General features: G+C 44.2%; 1 protein-coding gene across 2 annotated transcripts in view; it reads left to right on the forward strand.

Moving 5' to 3' along the window:
• Positions 1 to 20,849, forward strand: part of TUBGCP2 (tubulin gamma complex component 2) — a 238,931-nt gene that overhangs the window by 3,330 nt on the left and 214,752 nt on the right. For both annotated transcript variants that reach the window (XR_010792583.1, XM_066600339.1), the window contains exon 4: positions 8,541 to 8,740. Coding sequence is in view for 1 of the 2 variants with exons in the window: in XM_066600339.1 (XP_066456436.1) it covers positions 8,541 to 8,740 (200 nt within the window). In the remaining variant the exon portion in view is untranslated. The remainder of the gene's footprint in view (positions 1 to 8,540; positions 8,741 to 20,849) is intronic.

Raw genomic sequence — 20,849 nt, forward strand, 5'->3', positions numbered from 1 at the left:
CCATTGAAATCTGGCCTTAGTCTATGGCTCTTCAGAGCATTCAAGGACCAAAGTCTTTAAAGTAATAAGCTTTAATGGGAAAAAGGTGCAGTGCTAATGTGCTAAGGTAATTACGGAAATATCTAATATCTAATTTCTAATACACATAGGCCTTTAACCATGACAAGGGGACATCCTCTAAGGCAGTGATGGCGACCCTTTTAGAGACAGAGTGCCCAAACTGCAACCCAAAACCCACTTATTTATCGCAAAGTGCCAACGCTTCAGGGGGTGGGGCTTACCACGATGCATGATTTTTTTTTTTTTACCTCAGTCATAAAAAGGAAGGGCCACTTCAAAACTTTTGGGTTTTCACTGGAAATTGGCTGCATAACTGCAGCTGATTTCATACTAAGCGGTGCTCCCACTCTTCTCCTCCAAAGGCTTCCTGCAGTCAGTCCTTCCCAACTTCTAGTTCACAGTGGCCTGTAGTGGCCTCACCTGACCAGCATCACATGACCATTCCACAGCATTTCTGCCATATGTAAACGAACCGTAAGTCAGCTTGAGATATGCTTCCATGTGCAGAGGGGCCTCTGTAGTAATAGTGAGCCCCCCACAGTAATACTGTCCACTATATCAACCCCTAGTAGTAATAGTGACTTTAGCAGTGACTTCAGTAGTAATCATAGATTCGTAGAGTTGAAAGGGATCTCTAGGGTCATCTGGTCCAACCCCCTGCTCAGTGCAGGATTCACTAAATCATTCCAGACAGATATTTGTCCAGCCTTTGCTTGAACACTTTCATTGAAGGAGAACTCTGAGTGGTCTCAATAGTAATATTGACCCCCACAGTGGCCTCATTAGTAATAGTGACCCCTATAGTGGCCTCAGAAGTAATAGTATCCCCCACAGTGGCCTCAGCAGTAATAGTGACCCCCTCAGTGGTCTCAGTAGTAACAGTGTCTCCTATATTGGCCTCAGTAGTAATAGTGACCCCCACATTGCTTTCAGTATTAAGTGTCCCCTATATCAGCACCAGTAGTAATAGTGACCCCCACATTAATACTGTTCCCTATAGCAACCCCAGTAGCAATAGTGACCTCCATAGTGGCTTCAGTAGTAATGGTGGCCTCTATACTAAGAGTGACCCCCACAGTGGCCTCTGTAGTAATAGTGCCCCCCACGTGGTCTCAGTAGTAACAGTGTCTCCTATATTCGCCTCAGTAGTAATAGTGACCCCCACAGTGGTCTCAGTAGTAATATTGTCCCCCACAGTAGTACTGTCCCCTGTAGTAACCCCAGTAGTAATAGTGACCTCCATAATGGCTTCAGTAGTAACAGTGACCCCCCCCCCACAGTGAGCTCTATACCAACCGTGACCCCCCCACACAATGGCCCCTATGTCAACTGTGACCCCCCCCCCCCCCCCCCCCGCACAGTGGTCTCTATACCAACTGTGACCCCCCCCACAGTGGCCTCTATACCAACCGTGACGCCCACAGTGGCCCCAGTTGTCACAGTGGCCCCAGTTGTCACAGTGGCCCCAGTTGTCACAGTGGCCCCAGTTGTCACAGTGGCCCCAGTTGTCACAGTGGCCCCAGTTGTCACAGTGGCCCCAGTTGTCACAGTGACGCCCACAGTGGCCCCAGTTGTCACAGTGACGCCCACAGTGGCCCCAGTGCTAACAGTGGCACCCCACAGTGGCCCCAGTAGTATTAGTGACACCCCACAGTAGTCTCAGTAATCATATTTGTATTACTGGGGCCGATAGAGGGGACACTATTACTAATGGTGTCCCCTCTATCGGCCCCAGTTATAATATTAACCCCACAGTAGCCCCAGTAATATTAGCGCCACCCAGTACAATGAGCTATGTTGACGCGTTTCTCGCACTGCACCCCAGTTGTGACCAGAGAGCTAAAAACATCACACCATATTTAAGAGGGAAAAACATGTCTATCTGAATCATGTGATATGCCAGCAAATACACACTCATCAATTATGAATGTTTGTCAGGTGGAGTGGTCAAAATAACCAATGAATGAATCAATGTCAATCCTTAAAAAACATATATGTATATTAAGACACAAATGTAAAACAAAACGGAACAACACAAATATCGCCAATGTCTTCTGTGACTGGAGAGGCTGATGTATACAGTCTATACTTTGAGATCATATGCCACAGAAATGTAAGGCCCACGTCAAATGCATAGTAAATGCAATATAGCCTTACATCCCACCCCTCCCAAAAGTAAATGGAAATCATAACGCATTTCATGGTTTTTATTTTGTTAACGAGCTTTTTGTGTGAGGTTGCAATTCAAATAATTTTTGTTTAAAAAGTATGAAGAGACAAATTTTTGATTTGGATTTTCCAAGCCTTGTTTGAGCTGACTACCTACAATTTACTTAACTTTTTTTTGCTTTTGTCTAAGTTGTTTTTTTTAGCTTGCAAAAAAGAAGGCTGAGAGGAGACTTAATAGCGGTCTACAAATATCTGAAGGGCTGTCACAGTGCAGAGGGATCAGCCCTATTCTCACTTCCACAAGGAAAGACTAGAAACAATGGGATGAAACTGAAAGGAAGGAGACAAATTAAATATTAGAAAAAAACTTTCTGAGCGTGATCAATGAGTGGAACAGGTTACCACGCGAGGTGGTAAACACTTCAGTGGAAGTGTTCAAACAAAGGCTGGACAAATATCTGTCTGGGATGATTTAGTGAATACTGCACTTAGCAGGGGATTGGACCCGATGACCTTGCAGGTCCCTTCCAACTCTACCATTCTATGATTCTACGAGTCCTACAGTTCATTAGGCAAATGCAGTATTTCTAAATGGATGCTGAGGTAATGAGGAGAAAAACTAGGAATATTAACACTTTTCAATTCACTGTCTGATGTCTTCCAACATTCTGATTGAAGCCTGTACAGCTCCGATGTCAGAAGATGTCCGGTAGGGTATTCTTACTGTATATTACTGGCCGCTCTGTTGTTGGGGGGCCTCTCCAGCACGTCACATACTGCAGTACTAGCTCTAATCAGCAGATGGTGCCATTGCAAAAAGGCAGAAAGAGAACGCCCCCTAGGAAACCCTGAATCCAAAATTGAATTGCAAACGGTTTAAAAGTTCATTCTTTAAGGGCTCCTGCACACTTGAGTTTTTCCTGCACTTTTTTTTCACTCAATTTTGCTGTATTTTTTAATGCGGAAATCAATAGCACTTTCTAATGTTAAAAACGCATCACACGAAAATCGCTGTGCATTCTTAACATTAGAAAGTTAAAAAAAAAAAAAAAAACGCAACAAAATCGCATGAAAAAATGCACAAGAAAAACGCAAGTGTGCAGGAGCCCTAAATTTTTCCTAATGTCTGCAGTACTTGTAAATAATATAAATAAAACATTGGCATAATTGATATTGCTGTGTTTGAAAGCCATCATACAGCTCCATGGACATTAAAAAAAAAGAAAAATAATTGGCACAAAGCAAATTAGTTAAAAATAAAATTATATTTTTTAAAGCTAATACAGAATAACAAAAACTAGTTGCGCTATTGCTTAAAACGCAGTCATGTTTACTATAAAAAATAAAATCAAAGATATGGCAGAATTGTATTTTTTGCATTTTCAACCCCACTTAATGTCAATATATTCTATGATACACTAAAGTGGTGCCGTGGCTTTTGGAATGCTGGGAGAAGAAAAAAGACAAAAAAATTGCTGTGATAGAAAGAGGGCTAATTCACCTAAAATAAAATGGATATGCATCTGCCTATCCTTTTGAAGCTACAAAAAAAGGGCCTAGGTGCCACATGTCTTACTCTTTTCTCTAAGAGGTAACCCTCCTCAGCTCTGATTCCTGCTATTGTCTCCTCATTTCAATACATTGTGGATGATAGAAAAGGGATAAAAAGTCAAAAATGTCAAGAGCTGCAAAAAAATTTCCTTTGGGATCCCTGCTATCCTGTCTTTCCCTGACCGTAAAAAACTTGCCTTGTCCCTACACTGCCCTCTCCTACTGTTGGGGAACGTTTTAGGACCTTCATTGCTCCGCTGAATAGCAAAACTCAGCTGTGGCCTACTGAGGTCTGGGTTAGATTACCACACTCTGCTGCCTGAGGGAGAACCTGGTAAAGACACTTTTACTTACCAGACCACACGCGACTTCTGCTCCCTCGGCCTCCTCTGCACTGGTTGCAGTGGATTGCTGGCCTCTGTGTGGCTGTGGCTCCCGGCTGATCCCTCCGAAATCGTCGTGCTGCGACGGCCAGATATGCATCGCTCCTGATTGCTGCGTTGACGTGTGACTGGCCTGCCTATTTTCAGCTTTTGCGCTTTCCATCTGGCGTCCCGAGGTCAGAGCTCCTTGGACATCTGTGCCCTGAGCGCTGCATGTGTCCCTGGATCTGTTCTGCCCTCCATTCTGTAGATGGCCACCATCTTTAAGGCTAGGAGGTGAGAGGGCATTGCTCCATTGGTTCTCCCCTACAGCTGTAGAGGGGAAAGGAGGGGAGAGGAGGAAAAGAAGGTGAATATAGCAAATTTAAGAAAGAGGGAAGAGAAGAGAGCGCAAAAGGAGATAAAAGTGAAGAACTAAAAGCAAAAATGAAAGAAAAGGGATGAGGAAGCAGGAGAGAAAATGTGTCTAATCTGTCCTTTGTCCCATGCCTAGAATCCTTTAATCCTACACCTTTCAGCTTACCATTTCATAGAATTCTTCCATATAAAATGTATTCTCTACATACTACCCATTTTGCAAATGAACACACCCACCTAGTGGCACGTATGAAAATCTACTATATTAGGATTTAAACCCTTACCAATCCTTAAAGTAATGTTTACACTTGAGATCAACCTACAATGACCTTAAGCACGTGAATTTAGATACCATGATTTAACCAGCTCAAGCAGAGTTACGCTTTACTCCGACCCTGCCAGTTCAATCTTCTGCTGCTATTTACACCATAGTATTAACCACAAAAATTGTGAAGATTACAAGAGCTAAGAAGAAGGGTGCTAGCCGCCTTAAAGGAGATGTCTCGAGGAAGCAGTTATTTTTTTTTTTTTGCCCAGTCCCCCTAATTAAACATACATTACTAATTACCCCTGTAAATTACTTTCCTAGCTGGTTTGTACTTACCGTTCCAGCGTTTCAGCAACTTATAAAAGTTTCCTCAAGATGGCCGCCGGCTCTTTCCCCGTCGCTCGCTGCAGCCCGACGTGCGCGCTCCCGAGACGCCGCCAGCTGTGTCTCCATGGCAACCGGACGCCCCGCAGCCGCCGACCAGACGCCCCGCAGCCGCCGACCAGTCACCCACCGCCAGGCAGCAGGTAACCGGCGCTAGCCCCCGGCTCCCCAGCGCTAGACCCTCAGCCCAGGTGAAGGCCCCGGAGCCCAGCGCTAGGTTCCGGAGCCCAGCGCTAGTTCCCCCGGCCTAGCGACAGCCCCCCCATCGCAGCGGCAGCCCCCCCCCCCCGGCCTAGCGACAGCCCCCCCATCGCAGCGGCAGCCCCCCCCCCCCCCCCCCCGCACAGCGACGACAGCCTCCCCCCCCCCCGGCGCAGCGGCAGCCCCCCCGGCCCATCACTTACCTGGACGGCAGGACAGCTGGGCGGCTTCTCCGGACAGCTGGGCGGCTCTGCACCTTCCTCTAACAGAGGAAGGTACAGAATGGCCGCTCCAGCGCGCTCCCGAGCAGTGACAGCTCGTCTGCGCATGCGCAGAAGAGCTGTAGCGGGGAGCACACTGAAGCGGCTCGTGCTGAAAGGAGAAGACCGGACTGCGCAAGCGCGTCTAAAAAAGCAAGCTGCCAGCGAATTTAGACGGAACCATGGAGACGAGGACGCTAGCAACGGAGCAGGTAAGTGGAATAACTTCTGTATGGCTCATATTTAATGCACAATGTATATTACAAAGTGCATTAATATGGCCATACGGAAGTGTATAACCCCACTTGGTTTCGCGAGACCACCCCTTTAAGTTGACTTCTTCTCAACTGCAATTTCTCCTTAAGAAACAGGGAATTCTAACTCTCTTGAACCGCTATCCACAAACCGAGCGCCTCAGCCTTAAAGGGGTTGTCCCGCGAAAGCAAGTGGGGTTATATACTTCTGTATGGCCATATTAATGCACTTTGTAATGTACATTGTGCATTAATTATGAGCCATACAGAAGTTATTCACTTACCTGTTCCGTTGCTAGCGTCCTCGTCTCCATGGTGCCGTCTAATTTCAGTGTCTAATCGCCCGATTAGACGCGCTTGCGCAGTCCGGTCTTCTTTCTTCTGAATGGGGCCGCTCGTGCCGGAGAGCGGCTCCTCGTAGCTCCGCCCCGTCACGTGTGCCGATTCCAGCTAATCAGGAGGCTGGAATCGGCAATGGAACGCACAGAGCCCACGCTGCACCATGGGAGAAGACCTGCGGTCCACCGTGGGTGAAGATCCCGGCGGCCATCTTCGCAAGGTAAGTAAGAAGTCGCAGCAGCGCCGGGATTCGGGTAAGTACCGGACGTTTTTTTTTTTTTTACCCCTGCATCGGGTTTGTCTCGCGCCGAACTATTGAATAAAAAATAAAAGGCTATTGAATAAAAAAAAAAACCCTTTAACCCTCTGGTAACAAAGATTTCCAAAGGTGTTATGAGACTAAGCCATCTCCATCAACCAATACAGGTCCGAAACACATTTCATCTGAAGGCTGTGCTCCAAGACCTCAAGGAAACAATCCAGAAGACGCGGTCTCCTCTATTCACAATGATATTACGGTGAACAAAGATGATATTGTAACGATAATACTGAAGTTGGCAGACCAGGAGGACACATCAAGGAGGAATAATAGAAGATTCAGAAATATACCAGAAAACATCGACTCGCAACTCATAGAATTCCTTACAGATCTCTTTCATCCCTAATGCGCAGCAATCGAACCTACTCATTGGCGGAGTACGCCTGGTTCCTGAACCCAGACATTTACCATCTGGAGTGCCTAGTGACATGCTTGCAAGATTTTAAAGATGTTATCCTCAAATCTTCCTCAGAAATTAAAGATCTTTTACATCGCTTCCGGGCAGACTTCACTTTTGCAATCCTAGCCAGGAGAAGAGAGTTTGTAAAATATATAGAAGGATCTTGAGGGATGCATGCGCACACCGGAGCTGGCGGCTGGGTGAGTGACGTTTCTGTGCGAGGCTCTGCAAGCCCTGCACAGAAATAGGACATGCCGCGGTTTGTTTGCCGTGCGACATTTCGCGTGGCCAAACCGCGGCCGTCTGCATAGGAGTGCATATTGTAATGCACTCCTATGCAGGCTTTCAGTGGCGAAAATCCCGCGGGAAATCCCGCCGCGGGATTTACGCCTGTGTGCAGGCAGCCTAAGGCTATTTTCATATGGGGGAGTGTGATCTCGGGCCTTGAAAATCGTCCCAATACTCGCTCGTCAATGTGTGATGTCCCGCGAATGCAAGGCGTTTTAGTGTTGAAACCGCCTCACATCCCTTCGGGGAAGTAGCAATCCTACACTGTAGCTTTTAGCCACAGCGAGGAATCGCTAAGTGTTTTCCTGCGATGCAGAAATAAATCGCTGTAGGTTCATAGTCGTGCGAGATTTGTGCATCTCACTACAGCTACACTATTTTTGTACAGCATTTAGCTTTGCTTTTTCAGCACAGCGCTAAGCGCTGTACAAGGCTCCCATTCATTTGAGTGGGGTTGCTCACACAAGGCTGAAAGCGCAGCGTCCACAACGCTGTGCTTTGACAGCGTTGCATATCCTATTTTTGGCTGTTTTCATCCCTGTGCTGCCCATTGAAATGAAAGGGCAGCGGTTTCAGCGCTGACGAAAAGGTGGCACAAATTGGTACTGTGCTTTTGGCAGTCCTATACGCCCTAGCTATACTGCCTGAGTTTAAAAAAAAAAAAAAAAAAAAATCAATAATCCCCTTGCAGGTGATGTCTCTGTCCCTGGCGGCGCTCCTGGGACTTGTTTGCAAGCAGGGGAACTTTTTCTCTGGTGACGGGGATTTTAAATCCCTGCCTCCATCGAGAGTTTGCTCTAATTGGCTGAGCGCCGCTGATTGACAGCCCACTCAGTCAATCACAGCCAGCACTAGATGCGTCCAATCACAGCCATTCATTCACTCAGCGACGCTTAGCCAATCGGAGCAAACTGCCGGCTTCACAAGGTCCCGACAGCGGTGCCGAGGACAGCGATTTCCCCAGCTAGGTGAGTATTGATTTATTTTTTTTCTTTTATCAGCAGCCTCGGCTGCGCTTTCAGCTGTGCTGTGACAATGACAGTTTGACAAGTCCCGAGCGCCAGGTAGCTATGCAGCAACTACAACTTATGTTTGGGAAAATAATTGCTTTTTACATTTCATCATACAGGTGTCTGTGCAAAGTTGTCATTATTCAGGCTATCATCACTTATTACTAGAGTAGCCTATTGGAAGGCATGATATAGAAACATCCCTAATGATAGAACCACATGCTATAAAGTACCATATATTTTGATGAAAAAGTTTTAATGTATATACTGTTATGTACACCCTACTATATATCACAGATTCACAGAGGAGAAATCGTCTTTTGAGTACGGACAAGTGAACCATGCCTTGAGTGCTGCCATGAGGACATTAGTAAAAGAATACATGATTCTCATTACCCAGCTGGAGCACCTCCAGAGACAGGGTCTGCTGTCCCTGCAAAAACTGTGGTTCTACATCCAGCCCACTCTCAGGACAATGGAAGTCTTGGCATCACTTGGTAAGTGGCCCTTTTTGAGCATATTTTATTTTTTTATCCACTAGTCACATAAATAAAGACTCATTGTGTACATGTTTGGGTCTAGTTTGCCTCTGTCTTTCTATGTAGTCTTAACCCATTAGTGACCATCCATACATGTTTTCACGTCCTGGATTTCTGGGCTTTAATCCGCAGTGCTGTAAAAACACCGCCAGCTCTGGAAACCAAGGCTCCTTGCCATCGGCTGCCGACGGTAGCCAAGAGCAGGGAGCTGTCATGCGAGGCCATGCTGTGTTAAAATTTCATTTACCCTCACAGATCGGATTGGTGAGGGGAACTGCAACTACTCACCTCCGCGATGTCCCATGGCAACCTGGTCCTTGAAATACCTGACGCCGCCTTCTGCGCAAAGGGTGTTTCCTTCCTTACAGGCCTAGCCATGTATCTAGTAAGCAGATTGGGGCCACAATGGGTATGTTTCTAAAGAAGTTTCACAACGGGTCATAGAGAAGGGTTCTAGAGAGTCCTCTATATAAGAATAAGTGCTATTTTTAATCTTGTATTTATGATTGTTCAAGTGTAGAGTAATATGCCATGTATATAAAGATTGCAGAGATTCTGGTATGTGTATTGAGAAGGTGGAACGCATTGTGCGTTCCACACGCCAGTATGCTGTCAGGATGTATCCCCACCATTGCTGGCGCATTTGCAATGCGTATTCTCGAGGTGGAACGCATATTTGCATTGCATACAGAGGTCATTTTATTACATCTTCATTTAATTATGTTTCTATTAGAAACACTACTACACCGCACTGTAAGCAGAGAGTTTAATATTATAAACGCTCCTCTTAACGCACACACCCTTTCCCCTCCCCTTGGCATCCAGCGAAGCTGCGACCTATGGACGGTATGGTGGAGGATGTACTGTAAGTGTATATTTAATTGCCTATATTTTGTTTGCTGATGTGCAATATCTATATGCTTGGGAAAGGCACTGTCTGAGTTCCGAAACGCGTTGTAGTCTTTTTTTTATCTGCTAATAAGATTTAAAAAAAGGGGGTGATGTAGCATTTCTTTGGAAGGATTTTTTATTGCCTCTACTTAACATTTACATACGAGAAGTTCTCTAGACAATACTATCTGGGCAGTCCTGCAAGAGCACTTGTAAACTCTTTTTTTTTTTTTTTTTTTTGTGCACCTTGTGCACAATTTTTTTGATTTTGTGTGCATACCCATTTCTCTTTGAGAATTTTTTGGGGGTGAATTTTTTTTAAGTGCAGCTCTCCAGATCCACAGATTACAGCAGGACTGAGATTCAAGGCAAACCTGGACTTCGGGTGCTAGTTGGTGGGCTCAATTGGTTATATTTGGGACCCACCTCCTGGTGCCAGATTAGTTTTATATACATTTCTGTTTTGATACAGAGAGATACATTTTTGGATAAAAGAATCAAGGTGCTACCCTGTTTTTTTCCCCTTTATATTAAGAGGTGTATTTTATAAAAGCCGGTCATTTTAAGGGGTATCTATCATTCTGACACCTATGAGCCTTTGCAATCTTGGCTTGGTGTAGGAAAACAAAATGTTCCTCCAAATGTTAATAGGTAATGTTAAATTTGTACGTATCCTAAATGGTTAAAAAAAGAAAGAGTTTTTCAAATGTTCTTCCAGAATAAAGTAAACAAAATGAAAATATGTATCTTATCAAAAATGTGTAAGTATGTTTACACATATTTGACATATTGTAGTTGAAAATGTGGAGAAAAAAAAAAATTCCCTAAAAATGTTCCCAATTTTGTTGCTTTTAATAGATATACACAAGTTATTTCAGTCTATTTTTACCACCTAAAGTACAATATCTGGCAAATAAACAATGCCAGAATTACTTGGATATGCAAAACCTTTACCGAGTTATTCCATGTTTAAAGTGACACATGTCAAATTTCCAAAATTTGGCCCGGTTATTAAGGTGCAAATAGGCTTGGTCACTGAGGGGTTAATCTGTATGTGGCCCTATGAATTCAGGACAACAGTGTCCCTATCTTTTTAACAAATTTTGAGCAATCATCTTTGCCTGTAAATGGCCATTCAGGGGCCATGTATGTAAAACATACATTTTTTTCCCAGCAGCGATCCACTTGCTCCTTTGATCCACATAGCCTTGAAATTTCTGGCTTTAGCATATTGCTACAACAAGGGGTGGGGTATTGGTTCAGTGTGTGCAGTCTGACAGTGTTTCTGTATCTGTGACCTGGTTATGCTCCAAGAACTTTTACTCATATAGCGCACCCATAATAGGAGCATCACAGCAAATTATCCCCAACCATAGATGGGGGATAATTTGCTGATTTGTGGGAGTCTGGCCGCTGATCCTGATATTTCAGCCCCAGTTCGCCTCCACTCCTTTCACTTCATTGGGACCGCCTGAGATAGCTAAGTTCAAGAGAAGTGAATGGAGCAGAGGTGGATCTCCATCTATCAGACACTTATGGCATATTCTGTCTGCTATAAATGTCGGAGATGGGAAAACCCCTTTAACCCTCTTGAATCTATTGTCTGCCGTCTTCCAACATTCTGATTGAAGCTCCGATGTTGGAAGATGTTCAACAGGGTATTCTTACTATATATTGCCGGCCGTTTTGTTGCCGGGGCCTCTCTGGCATGTCACATACTGCAGTACTGGTTGTAGCCAGCGGATGGCGCGATTGTATAATGGCAGAAAGAGAAAAACCCCTAGGGAACCCTGAAGCCAAATTGGATTGCGAAGGGTTAATACTGCCCACATAAGTGCATATAGATGTAGGCATAAGTGGTAAGAATCCATACTAATATTATAAATGTGAAAGTAACTCTGCCTGTCTTGTCTGTTACTTTTCCACAGCTAAACCGCTGAAGCAATTTTTGTTGAAATTTGGCCAGGATATAGCTTGCATCTTGAGGAAGGACATAGTTCTCTAGGGCAGTGTTCCCCAACTCCAGTCCTCAGGAACCGCCAACAGGTCATGTTTTCAGGATTTCCTCAGTATTGCACAGGTAATGCCTTAGACATTGCTACAGGTGTTCTTACCATGGGATATCCTGAAAACATGACCTGTTGGTGGTCCCTGAGGATTGTAGTTGGGGACCCCTGCCCTAGGGAGCACGACAAGGCAGATTTATTTGGTGATGCGCAGGCACAACTTCGCTGTCGGTGCCGTGCAGTGAGGGGGAGGGGAAGGACTGCACATCATAAGCTAGGCCTCCCCAAACAGGCGGACACGTGAGGGCAGATGTCGTGGCCGCATGTATGAGAATATTAAGCTAGCAGGGATAGCCGACGTCTGGGATTAAAAGTTGAACGAAAGAAACATGAGCATGGATTGAGATTTTAAAGAAATTATGTTGCCCATAGCTACCAATCACAGTGCAGCTTTTATTTTACCTCAGCTGTGTAAGAAATGGTTTCATTCTGATAATTGTATTTTCTATCTGGTTTTTGGCCTTTTAACCCTTTACAATCCAATTTTGGATTCAGGATTTCCTAGGCGGCTTTTTCTGCCATTATACAATGGCGCCATCTGCTAGGTAGAGCCAGTACTGCAATATTGGACATGCTGAAGAGGCTCCTGACAACAGAGAGGGCAGTAATATACATTAAGAGTACACTACCGGATGTATTCTGACATCAGAGCTGTACAGCCTTCAATCGGAATGTCTGAAGATGTCAAACAGTTGATTGGAAAGGGTTAATATACCACACAAGTCAGATCTAGCGCGTAGGTCTAGCAGAGCTTGCACTGCGAAGATTAGTAGAACCAAAAAATCTGGGGCAAGAAGGCATCAACAAGCTGAAAGACAAGCCATTCCTAGAGCAGTAGAGACCCTGACGCAATCTCATGCCTGTCGGACTTGAGATTTTGAGCGCCATGCGTCTCTGTTAGAGCCACAGAGACGTTGGAGCAATCTCAGCTCCGCTGTACCCTATAATGCTGGGCATCATGCGTCTCAGAGCTGGATGCAAATAAGGGAGATGGAATAATACCTCCACAGTGCCACCTATTGGAAGGCAGCATTCCTTCAAACCAAAGTCAGACTCTTTTTACAAGTCTTGTAACATGGACTAAATTACAAGCAAAGCCAGACTCAGAGCTACAGAGACATTGGAGCAATCTCAGGTCCGCGGAACCCTATATGCTGATCGTCACGCGTCTCTCAGAGCTACAGAGACATTAGAGCAATGTCAAACGTATTGAACATCAATATACAATCAAACACAAATTAGTTAAAAATACATATTACACGCAGATGAAGTCGCAGTTAACAAGCTGGTTGTCTATATCTTGAATTTTTATATTATCAGATTGGGACAAACTTTACTCACTACCATGAATTTTCCCATCACCCATGACAACACAGAGAGGTTCATCTCCGAGGACAGGGAACCTGTAAATATAGATGCTGGAGCTTCCCACCTTGGATTCCGGATGCCTGTAGCTTGCTCCCAGATGCTAGATTCCAACTAACTACTCCGCTGGTCCTTCCATGAGGTGCAGGAAGTTATGTAACCAGGCTCCTGAGTGCAGGGGGTGCAGAAGCTACTAGTAGTGGGTGCAGCATCCTTTCCTTCTGGTATCTGTTGAGATGTATGGATTATTGTCAAGACGCAGTTCCAACCCAAGTAAGGGCATCTGAACGGGCGGATGTGGGGCTCCAAAGCACAGGAAATTATGTCTGATGCAATGTTTCAGGCAAGCGTTCACCCCATCACATAGGCTGTACTGGCAGCAGGGCTGGGATTACCTCACATTATTAATCCAGACTGAAAGAACAAGTGTTTCATTTCAGGAGTGTGATTTATGAATTTGTATTTTATTTATTTATATATAGATATAGATATATACATATTATAATGTTGGACTGATGAAGTATCTGTTTTCATCCATTGCTGTTACAGAATAGAAGCAGAAAGGTGATTGGCTGCTGTGACCGTGCCACCTGATTAGGGGTGTTTAATGGGGCTTTAAAAAGCAAGGCATGTACCTCCCTGTTGCTTGGCTCTACCTAAATGCCATCAGTCCACCATCAGGGCTGACTGTTCTGAGCTCTTTTTTTTATTTTTTATTTCATCTTGTATCAGGTGTCTCTTATAGATAGCAGTACAATAGATACAAGCGGCCTCATTCATAGCTAAACTAGGTGAATATCTATGTCCCCTTTTATACAGGAAATAGTCAATTTTGTGAAAAGATGTTGTGTCGCCACTAATGGCTGTTGTGCCAGCCCAAAGCACTATGGTGAGCGCTAATTTTATTATTATGCTTTGTGGCTGGCAGTTATGATTTGCTTTGTTTGAACCCCATTGTAATTGTGAATTTGTAGTTGTGAGTGGTGAGATGTGGAATAATACACAAAGCCAGATATTTTGCTTAATTTGATGTACAGCCAGTATTCTTAAATAAAGTAATAAGATAAGGTAGTTTTCTTTATAACATTCAGTTTATAATAATATACACAAATTGCAACAATGTAAGCACCTGTGTCTAACTTATCCATATACTGGGAACTTTGGATTTTTTTTCTCTCTATACTTCTATTTATTTCTCCTTATTTCTCTATTTCCCTCTCTTTATATTTATGTCACAGACTATCTAGTTGTTAGGCTACCTGCCTCATCTGAGTCTCTCTGCATTTTTTTCTATATTGTGTAGCTGGCTAATAAATGTCCTAACTGGTTGCTAGGTTACCTGCATCTCTTGTGTAAACTGACTCAGATTAAACCCCAAGGGTCAATTATTATATTACTGGTCCCCATAGCTAAACAGTGCTATTGTAGTGCCTATTTCTAGGCCACTACATTTCCCCCATGTTTGAGAACAGTCGTCCTCAGCGGGGGTTGTTTTCTTCAAGAACGGAGCAGGTAGATGGCTAGAGAATATCACAAAATATCTTGGAAATTAAAGTCTACTTACTATTTAGCAAGGGATTTGAAAAGGGGTAGAGCTATGGGCCGTTACACATATTCTCCCCACAGTCCTCAAATAATGCATTTCTGAAGTTTCATATACAGTAAAATTATGCATAACATTTGGCATATTTAGAGATCCTTGACACGATCCACTTAGTGGGAGCAAAAATTTGGGTTATGCAGGCATGCAAATCAAACATGACTATTTTTATTTTTGATTCATCTTCGTGATAATTTTTGTCCTTCTCGTTGTAGCTGGAACAACAAACCTAACTAGGGTTCAGGCGGCGCATCTAAGAACCCTGGTAGATAGCCTCACTACCACTGACCATGGGTATCATCCCCAGACACAACTTGGGGTACCCAGTCCATAACAAGTCGCTTGCTATAACAAGTCATTAGATACCAGATGCGGGAGATAGTCTTTGGTAAAACAGTAACTATAAACTAGAGTTAACAAATCTCTGAATAGTTCTTCAGGGTACTAAAACTTGAATGTCACTGTTAACTTGAATGAATCTTCTGTTGAGTTTTAAACACTTGTACAAATTAACTAATTACAAAGGTAGAAGTCTGTTATATGGTTTCTGGTGTGTGTGTTTTTTTTTTTCTTTCTTTTTTTTTAAAGCTTAGTCTTCAAAGCGAATTGGAGGCTCTCCAAAATTACTCCTTTTGTGAGCGGCTGGGGATGTTGACAGCCTTAACTTCGGAGTCTACATTCACATTGGGTGATACTGCCGGGATGCAATCCAATGGACTTGGTCCAAACAAAGTTTTTGCAGGATTTAAGTACCAGGATAGAGGGTTGTTGATTCACATTTGCTAAGATTTCTTGTACTCTCTGTTCTCTTTCTTGAGTTTGGTGTGGTGTTGTCTTCTTCTGAAGTATCTCTTGTAATAGGATCCAGTCATCAGAGCTATTTCGTTGAACCATTTTTGGAACTCTTTCATCTTGAGCAATTCTATACAAATCTTTTTCTGGAAAGGGTATTCCTATTATGGTGTAAGGCATTGCTTCCCATTTGTCGTCTAGCTTTCCTGTTTGATGCTCTTTCTTTAGCCACGCTCTTGTTCCTTTTGTTAGTGGTTCTGCCTTGGCTGGCAAGTTAAAATCTTGCTCTTGTTTTTTATGAACCTGCTCCATGTGAGTGTCTACAATTACTTGTGCTGTTTTTAGACGTCTTTTTAGATCCGGAATCCAATCTGTGGTGGGTAAACAATTTGGATCTTCAGACACTTGCACTCCCATTGACAGATCAGCAGCCAATTTCCCTTGTCGACCAAACATTAGATAATATGGCGTGTATCCCATTGAACAATGGATGGTGTTATTATATACATACATCAATTCACATAGTAAATCTGGCCAATAACTTGTCTGAGTTTGGTATGGAACGTAATAAATTTTGTATTGTCTGGGCGTGGCCAAGCAAGCAGCTGGAGCAGTTGCAGCCGGAAGAGCTCCGCCACAAAACACTCAATTCAAGCCCTAAAATCGCAGCAAAACCTGCGGAAGAAACAAAGCAAGGGAAGGACAGACCCCCACCAGACCCGAGGAAGCATTTTAAGCTGCCCCAAGAGGTGATCGGAGCGAACGCGAAGTGAGACCTACCCTCCCAGGTGAGGCCGCGGACTGGAGCGCCGGCCACCAGCAGCCAGAAGTTATCCTTAAGACGACCAGAGGCAGAGGTAGTGGGAGAGAAGAAGCCAGAGAACTCACCTGCAGCAAGAAGAAGCACCGCCGGATAGGGGGAGGTGAGGACAGAGAGTCGCCTAGCGGGAGTAAAGAGACCAGAGATGGGACGCAGTGGCGAACGGAGGAAGCAGGCCCCAACCAGCAGCAGCAGAGTAAGGGCACTCCTACGCTACACCACCAGAGCTCGCCGCTGTTACCAGGGCCCAAAACAGCGTTATCAGCTGCGGCCAACAGCGAGAGGAGGACCTCCCCAAGTGTCTCCAACCGGAGAGAGGACCCAGAGAACACCAGGGACCGCAGTAAGTGCACCGCTCCCCCCCCCCCCCCTCCCCCAACTTCCCACCCCAGTGTCAACAGCTTGGGTCTGTGGCAATTGTAAAGATACTGCCATATAGATGCTGTCCCAAGGTACAGAAAAAGGTCAAAGATTTGGAAGGGGAGACTCTCCCCGTCGGGTAGAAATATAGACATAAGAGAGTGGGACACCCCCTCCCCCCAGCATACTCATCTCCCTGACCATTTCATCACAACTGCCACAAAACAGGCCACGCAACAAACCACTACAACTTGTCATTAATACCAGGCAAGTTAACCCTTTGCAATCCAATTTTAGATTCAGGGTTTTTTAGGGGGTTTTCTCTTTCTCCCATTATACAATAGCGCCATCTGAAGGCTAGAGCCAATACTGCGGGACATGCTGGAGAGGCCCCCCCGACAACAGAGTAGCCAGTAATATACAATAAGAATACCCTGCTGGATGTCTTCTGACATCAGAGCTGTACAGCCTTCAATCAGAATGTCTTGGGACGTCAGACAGTGGATTGGAAAGGGTTAAAGACGCTTACTCTTAGGATCGTTGAGCCCTAATTTTTGGCGAGAGGCAACTCTCAATTCTCAACCCAAATTAATCTTTGCAGCAGACACTACCTCAGCAAACTAGCGTGGACAATACGTTTATCTGGTGTATGCTGTGAAACTAATAATGCAAAAACCCAGCGGACGCATACTCGGAGGTCTTAGGCTACTATATTAACCCCCGACCGGCTGGTGGCAGGTGAAAACCTTAAGCTGCAACATCCACTCTCGCAAATGAACTGATCCTCTTTTAATATATCATCCAGTTTAATATGCCAAAATACGGGAAAAACTCCAAGGTAGCTCCATCCCATAACCCATCTCAAACAATTCCAGAAATCTTTCGCTCCCAACAGTCCTCAGATATGGAAGATCAAGGCACGTCCGGCCTCATAAACATTAATATTAAAAACCGCTCTTTAAAAAAGAATTTCAAGAAGCCATATCCGAATTTTCCAAACAAATTCAAGAGCTCGGCCAACGGGTAGATGGAGTCGAAAACAAAACGGATGAACTCATCGAGGCAATGGATCTCGATAGAAACCATAGCGAAGAGAGCAAAGAAAAAATTGATCAAATAGAATTAAAGCTGGAAGATCTTGAAAATAGATCAAGGCAAGCTAACCCACGTATCAGAGGACTACCCGAACGTTTTGTAGCACTTAAGGAAGCGGCATTAAATATTTTCCAGGCTCTACTACCACAAGCAGACCTGAACCTGTTTAGGATAGATCGGATCCATAGAGTCCTAAATAAACCCTGCAGCCCAAACCAGCCCAGGAACATCATTCTAAAGCTCCATTAGCCAGAAGCTCGAGACATGATACTCGCGGCTGCCAGAAATGTGTCTCCACTTCCAGGTACAGAACAAGGAGTGCAGATTTTTGTGGACTTAGCTCCATCCACTCTTGAACGCAGGTGACGGCTACGACCCATTACCCTGGCACTACAAAAGGCACAGCTACGCTACCGCTGGGGCTTCCCTTTTATGCTAACCTTAAAAATTGAGGACCAAGAACACATCACCCATTCGCTATCCGAAGGACAGGAAATACTTCGAGCTGCAAATATTCCATTTGATGACATCACTACCTCTAGACAACAGCCACCATTGTCCCAGCTTCCTGCAAGACTCTGGGATACCAGGCGCCAGAGATCACGTCCTCCGCCACCCCAAGACGCTGTATAAGGAGGATCTGGAACATCTCGACATCTCATCAGAACTGTAATGTATAACCTTTCGAGCACTCCTTGTAGACACAGTCCCCATTGCATTATTTTCCCATTTGTAGAGAATACTTTGATTGTATATCCTGCCATATGACAACAGACTTTAGCTAAATATTGTGTTGCAAATCCTATGGCCTTTAGGTCACTGTTTTGATTTACATAAGATCACTGCCACCACCACAGACAATATGCTGTCCATCTGGCATATGCGATTTAGGTTAGGTCCCTACAAGGACTTCCCTCACATGCTAATTGTTCTTTTTTTTTTTTATGTTTACTAGGAAAGTTATAAGTAACATTTACTTTATTGTTATGTATAACGCATGGTACTTCATTTTATCTCCAACAACACACTCCACTCACCAGAACAATCCAGGCCCCCCCCCCCTCCTTCCTCGCGGGATTAGGCCCTACCAATCTCCTCCTAACATCTGCAGAAAAACCACTATAAAACATGTGTAGAGTTTTGAGTCCTAATGTCCGAGGTCTCAATTCACCAAGTAAACGCCGAAAAGCATTTATCTATATATATAAAATTGAATGTATGTCTGTGTGCGTGCGTGCGTGCGTGTCTGTCTGTTTGTCCTTTATGCGCTACTACACCATTCATCCGATCGCCATGAAACTTTGGGAAGTTGTTGAGTACACTCCTGGGAAGATTATAGGCATAGTACAACTATCCTACGATAAATGGCGTGCGCGCGAGCGTTGTCGAAAGTTACGACCCCCCCCACGTAGATCGAATAAGTAAGCCACCTGCTATTGTGATGTCATCACTGATGTCATCAACATCGGACGCCCTTGAACATGCCCCAACATGTTCTATAAAGCTGCATTGTAATGTCATTAAGGCTCTATTATGACACGTACAGCTTGGAACCATAAATACTAGAGCATGCCAGCCAATTACCATTGGAGTTGGAAGTGGGTAAACAAGTACTAGGATATCTTCCTAAGAAGCCACAGCAGCCGGATAAATTGTATGTTCCACCCAACGTCATAGAAACTTGAAATTTGGCATGAGCATTGATTATGTCATAAATGGGAAAAGCTAATGGGTCCCAACTTGATTTTTCAATTCAAAGCGCCAAAGAATTAGCATTCAAATTTTACGTACGGAATCTAATTCTCTCATTTCCTGATGTCATAGATAGATAGATTGACTGTATGCAATAACCCTGATAGATAGATAGACTGTATGCAATGACACGTACAGCTTGGAACCATAAATACTAGAGCACGCCAGCCATTTACAGTCAGTCTCCATTGGAGTTGGAAGTGGGCAAACATCTACTAGGCTATTTTCCCAAGAAGCCACAGCAGCCGGATAAATTGGATGTTCCACACAACGGCTATTTTATTCAGCCTGCAAGGGGGAAGCAGCGGCCTACAAAATCTCATTGGTCGCTGCTGCCATCATTTTTAAAAAAGGTACGCTCAGTTCTTTCATGGAGAACAATGTTTAGTGGAGAACTCGCTTATTGGATACAATGTTGCGAGCTGGGGAAAACCCCTAGAATAATCCACGGCACGCAGGCAGACAAGCAAAGTGTAAATAACTGGATTGGATAGCTATGTCTGTCTGTCTTCGCAGCAACGAATGTATGTATGTCTGTCTTCGCAGCAACGCGCGACGGGTACGCTAGTAGACTATAAAAGGCATAAACCTCATATCATCTGTATCCAGGAATCCCACTTCTCGACCACGTCCATCCCAAAATACTTAAATCCTTGCTACCAAGCAAACTACCATTCAAGATATGTCACCAAAAGCAGGGGGGTATCCACCTTCTTACGTAACTCCCTTCCCTTTACACTGACCAACTCTGTATGTGATGATCAGGGGCGATATTGAATTCTAATAGGAGAACTATATAATGATAAACTCTGTACAGTAAATACCTACGCACCAAATGACAACCCAATAGAATTCTTCCTAACAACCTGTGAAATTCTCAATACTCTAGAATATACCAGAATAATATGGTGTGGAGATTTTAATGTTTATTTACAAACCCAATATTGATCCCACCTCCCCAGTATCTCCCCAGAGAGAAAAAAAACTGAGGACGAAGCTTAAAGAAGCTCTCCATCTATTATTATTAGCAGATACCTGAAGAATATTCAATCAACAAAAAAGAGGCTACACGTACTTCTCTCCAGCCCATAAACACCATTACAGATTGGATTGGATCCTCACCAACTCCTTGTCCCTCCCACTACTGGCCGCCTCCAGACATTTGATAAGTAGATGGTCAGATCACGACGCAATCCTAGCAGAGTTTCTATTCACCCCCCAAACGCGAATCCCATATATGTGGAGGTTAAACGAAGCCCTTCTCACAAACCCAACACTAGCCACCACTATACAACAGAAATTAGAAAAATACCTCCACCATAATAA

This window comes from Eleutherodactylus coqui, chromosome 4 (assembly GCF_035609145.1).
Source record: "Eleutherodactylus coqui strain aEleCoq1 chromosome 4, aEleCoq1.hap1, whole genome shotgun sequence".
NCBI classification, from domain to species: domain Eukaryota; kingdom Metazoa; phylum Chordata; class Amphibia; order Anura; family Eleutherodactylidae; genus Eleutherodactylus; species Eleutherodactylus coqui.